The sequence below is a fragment of the Macaca fascicularis genome, chromosome 7, assembly GCF_037993035.2.
Source record: "Macaca fascicularis isolate 582-1 chromosome 7, T2T-MFA8v1.1".
NCBI classification, from domain to species: domain Eukaryota; kingdom Metazoa; phylum Chordata; class Mammalia; order Primates; family Cercopithecidae; genus Macaca; species Macaca fascicularis.
In genome coordinates this window covers 46,249,783-46,254,746 of record NC_088381.1, presented here as the reverse complement: position 1 = coordinate 46,254,746, position 4,964 = coordinate 46,249,783, and the positions used below count along the sequence as shown (strand labels likewise).

The 4,964-nt window shown below is 45.6% G+C and overlaps 1 protein-coding gene across 1 annotated transcript; it reads right to left on the bottom strand.

The window, feature by feature from the left end:
* Positions 1-2,540: 2,540 nt before the first annotated feature.
* RPLP1 (ribosomal protein lateral stalk subunit P1) lies at positions 2,541-4,964 on the bottom strand. Its single transcript, XM_005559928.4, has 4 exons — positions 4,763-4,964; positions 4,048-4,122; positions 2,800-2,917; positions 2,541-2,659 (listed from the first exon to the last, which is right to left on the bottom strand). The coding sequence occupies exons 1-4, from the start codon at positions 4,832-4,834 to the stop codon at positions 2,580-2,582; spliced, it is 345 nt and encodes a 114-aa protein (XP_005559985.1). The 5' UTR covers positions 4,835-4,964; the 3' UTR covers positions 2,541-2,579.

Sequence of the window (4,964 nt, the reverse complement as noted above, 5' to 3'; positions counted from 1 at the left end):
GGGAGAAGCCTGGGCCATGCACTTACAGACTGTTAACATTGGAGTCTTGCTAGTGAACATTTTAGTTGATTGGATTGTTTGGACAGCTGAGTTTGATATTTACAATATCCCTAGCTTACCACTTAATGTCTGCTCTTCTAGATGCTGTCCTTTTCCCATATCTTGTTAGTATTCTCTTTAACCCATTCTTCAGCTTGGTGAAGTGTTAGTATTCCTTCCTCTGACACTTGTTCACTCAGCACAAAGAATTCCTACTGTTACCTCTTCAGAACCCTACAGTCATTACAGATGAGGAAGCTGATGCAGGTAGGAGACACGACCAGAAGCATGGGTCATGATGTTAAGAGAACAGGGACTCAGAGTGGGGTTTTAATCTAGTTCACCCACCCACTTACTAGTTTGTAACCTGAGAGCTTCCACTTCCCCATCCCCAACATGGGGTCATCCTGTCATGGGACTGTTGTGAAGAATGAGATGCCACACAGACGAGCAGTCCTAGCTAATGTTAGCTGTTAATGGGTGAAGGAAAAGCAGGCACTTAACATGTGGATATAGGCTATCACTTATCTTTGTCTCGTGACACCATCCTCACTAGTTCACAACTGCCCTTTAGTACAGGCTGAGCATCCCTTATCCAAAATGCTTGGGACCATTTGTTTCAGATTTCTAATTTTTTTTCAGACTTTGGAATATTTGCATATACCTAAGGTTTTTATATATACTTTATGATCTTAGATATTTTAGACAGGGTCCCGCCCTGTCACCCAGTCTCGAGTATAATGGTACAAACATGGCTTACTGAAGCCACAGGCGAATACCACCGCGCTGCACTGATTTTTTAAAAAATTTCTTCTAGAGGCGGGCATGGATTTAAGTGATCCTCCTGCGTCAGCCTCCCAAAGTGCAGGAATCACAGGCATGAACCACCATGCCTGGCCTATGGTTTTAATATACAGGTTGGGCATTCCTAACCCGAAAATCCAAAACGTTCCAATGAACATTTCCTTTGAGTGTCATGTTGATGTTTTGTTTTTTGGGTAAGGGATGCTCAAGCCATATATTAAAAACACAAAACTAGCCAGGCATGATGGCTCATACTTGCAATCCCAGCACTTTGGGAGGTCAAGGCGTGCAGATCGCTTGACACCAGGAGGTTGAGGTTTGTCTACAAAAAATTAGCCAGGCATGGTGGCATGCCTGTAGTCCCAGCCACCTGGGGGTGGCTGAAGTGGGATGATTGATTTGAGCCTGGGAGTTTGAAGCTGCAGTAAGCCATGACTGCACCAATGCATTCCAGCCTAGAACCCCTCTCAAAAAACTTAAAACTCTTTAATACTGACACCTACATACTCCTACCCATTGTTAACTGCACCTTACTCAAGATCCTAAATTGTTCACCATCCCATCTTTTATATTTCTCTTATCAGATGCATATACTTAATGTCTTTGCTCAAAGTGTTGCTTTGAACATTCCCAGGCATGTATCCTCATGTCCACATGTAGTTTCTCTTGAAGTAGAACTGCCATTTTCCCCAAGTAGTTGCAGTAACTTATACAAATGGTCTTTTTCACATTGACATGACAGCCCCGGCTAGAAGTCATGCTTTTCATCACTGAATGTCTTCATCTATTAAATGCTAATGCAGATAAGGATAAGACTCATTCATGTGCCTGGCATGTCATTAGCTGCTCTGAATACACAATACCCATGGTTTATTATATAATCCAAGCCTGAAAAGTCGAAATTTCCATTCATGGTATTTTTTTTTTTTTTTTTTTTGAGACGGAGTCTCGCTCTGTCACCCAGGCTGGAGTGCCCGGCTAGTTTTTTGTATTTTTTAGTAGAGACGTGGGGTTTCACTGTGTTAGCCAGGATGGTCTCGATCTCCTGACCTTGTGATCCGCCCGTCTCGGCCTCCCAAAGTGCTGGGATTACAGGCTTGAGCCACCGCGCCCGGCCTCATGGTATTATTAATTGGCAAACAAAAAAAGCTCTTAGCTTTTGGAACCCAGGTTTGAATCTTGTTTTATCCACTTTGTGTAACTGGGGACCTTAATAAACTATGAAGTAAACTTTCTGCATTCCTTCAGTGTTACCCAAGCATTTGGTGAGACATTACACAGCTAGGTCTTAGTTTCTTTACAACCTTGGGATGTAGCAGTCAATTCAGCATAGGTCAAAGTTCATTATTAGGCAGGGTTGTATAGGGTAATTACCCAGGAGGCTTTCTAATGCTGGTCTGTATTACCCTCTGCCCCCAGTGGAGGGGACACACCTTATAATCCTCAAGTTTATACAGGTAACCTGGACAAAGCAAGCATCTGCTCTGATCTTTCCTCCTGACACCCCAGTGCAGTTTTTAACACTGTACCATGAGGTGCCTTCTTGTTAGCATCAGGATTGTGTATAATCTCACATCTGGCAACGGTGGCAGGGAAAATCCAGCCTGTCATGGCAGAATAGGTTGAAAGCCAACATTACAAAACTGATACCATTTTTGCAGAGCGCATTCCCAAGCTATGGGCAAGACCAACAGCAGTAAAGTTCAGCTTTTTATTGAACACGTTATAAAAGAGATTTAGTCAAAAAGACCAAAGCCCATGTCATCATCAGATTCCTCCGATTCTTCTTTCTTTGCTTCCACTTTCTTCTCCTCAGCTAGAAAAAAAACAGTCAGGTGTTAGGATTTCCATACATCATCTGCTTGTGGAAAATTAATGGCAATTTTACCTATAATACTATATATATTTTTTAAATCTCTACACTCCTCCCAATACTAGAAACTCCATGTTTCCTACCTGGAGCAGCAGCAGTGGAGGGGGCAGGACCTCCTGCTGGTGCAGCACCAGCTGCTGGAGCAGGTCCACCAGCCCCTACATTGCAGATGAGGCTCCCAATGTTGACATTGGCCAGGGCCTGCAATACATGTGCATGCATAGGTAAATGCCCGGTTCTGTCCTTGTTACACAGCACTCACGCACCAAAAACGAAAAGTATCCCCCCTTCCAGGTTACAGTGATCAACCCCTAACACTATATACAGTGGGTTCCACATCCATGGTTTCAACAGTGGAAACGCATGCATACCAAACATGTAGACTTCCAAAGTATACAGGAGGATGTGCATAGGTTATATGCAAATACATTTATATAAGAGATGGAACATCCTGGGATTTTGTTATTAGTGGAAGGCCCTGGAATCAATACCCTAGACACTGGCTTTTCTTTGCTAACAGCAAAAACTTAGGTTAGACAGGGCAACACACTACTGTTCAGCTTTCAATCGTTCAGCTTTGAATCTGATAATTACTTTCCTATATGTTAAGAACCTCCTGAGGTAGCTGATTTCCCCTCCTTTTACAAATAACATGTTGGCAAAAAAATAATCCAAACTTCCTGAAACACTCAAATGAATATTCTTTGCACAATTCCATGTCTCCTCTGAACAGTGAACTCAAATTTTCAGTCTTCTAAACATAGGACTTAAAGATGACATAGATACAATGTTTACAATCTTTCAAAACTCTTTAGAGGACACAACCCCGGAGTTAGATGCTATCAGCTTAACTTGCCAGAGATTAAGTAACCTGTACAATGGAAAATAGCCAGTGCAAGCTCCATGACCAGGAATCTCGTCTTTATTAGTCTTTTATATCCCAACACATAGTACCTACTGTGTCAATAAAGTCCGCTAAACCCAAATGTCCATTAAACCACAGGTTTAATGCAAGAATTTGCTTGCAACTTTAACATGGGTAGTACCTATCTCCCGGGTGATCCTTTTTGGGAATCAATGACCTGATTCAGATTTTTTTTTTTTTTGACCATGGTTTCAGAGCAAAAGGGGAAACCAGAGTCTGATAAGGAAACATAAGACTTGAGAAACTGAAATCTTCTTAGCTCCTAGAGATATAAATGCAACCAAATACACCTAGGAGATCCAGCGGCATGTGGGGCCTTATGGCACTGCTGGAGGTACTTCAGCATGTACACCTGCCCTCGTAAATCAGCAGGCTTTACCACATCACTTTGCCACCATCACCTTACCTTTGCAAACAAGCCAGGCCAAAAAGGTTCAACATTTACACCGGCTGCTTTAATGAGGGCATTGATCTTATCCTCCTACAACAAATAAAAACGTCAATCCATCAAAACATAGCGTATGTAGTATCTCCAAAACGCTGCAAGTCAAAGGCAAGTCACTCAATAAAAAGTGTACAGGACATGTTTAACCAGCTCAAATATTCTATCACAAGCAAAAGAGATGTGTGCCAGGCGCCCTGCAATGAGGCGAGCCCATCACTGCTGTTTCACGGGCTGGGACTTGCCTGAGTCACGCGGCTATTTTTAAGTTAGGACCTGGAAGGTGGAGCCGAGCTGGGGCGCTATCCTCCACGACCCGGGGAATTCAAGGCAATTATACCAAAAGAGTTCCAAGTAAGTGTCCCTGAGAGAGACGAGGCGCGGGTCAGGGTGCCCAAGCGCTGCGGAAAAGCTTTTCTACACGAAGGATCTTGGAGCCGGAGAGCCCAGCCTCAAGCGCACTCCACGCCCCCCGGGCCCGCACGTGGTCCCGGGGGCCCAGGTCCCGCTCTGCGAGAGAGGCCCCAGCCCCCAGGAGCGCCCGCCCCATGCCGCCTGTCTTCGCGGCCTGGCCCCGGCCGGAAGTGCTGGGCCCAACGGCCTGGAGCCCGGAACCGCATGGAGAGGCGGGAGTCGCCGCCCACAGGCAGCCAGGCCGCCGACCCGCGCCCGCACTCACCGTGACGGTCACCTCATCGTCATGCAGAATGAGGGCCGAGTAGATGCAGGCGAGCTCGGAGACGGAGGCCATAGCGCGGGCAAGTGTGGGGCTGGCGCTGCCGGACGCGGTGCTAGTCGCCGGATGAAGTGAGGCCCTCACTCCAACGCGGCCTTAGCTTTCTCGGAAGGACCGAGCACCTTCGCGACAGCTGAGGAAAGAG

Bases quoted from the DNA above. Each gene is read 5' to 3' on its own strand.
- RPLP1 (XM_005559928.4), bottom strand. From the start codon at position 4,834: ATGGCCTCCGTCTCCGAGCTCGCCTGCATCTACTCGGCCCTCATTCTG. The intron at 4,123-4,762 runs GTGAGTGCGGGC...TATTTGTTGTAG, and splicing joins ACGATGAGGTGACCGTCACG to GAGGATAAGATCAATGCCCT. The intron at 2,660-2,799 runs GTAGGAAACATG...TTTTTTTTCTAG, and splicing joins CTCCACTGCTGCTGCTCCAG to CTGAGGAGAAGAAAGTGGAA.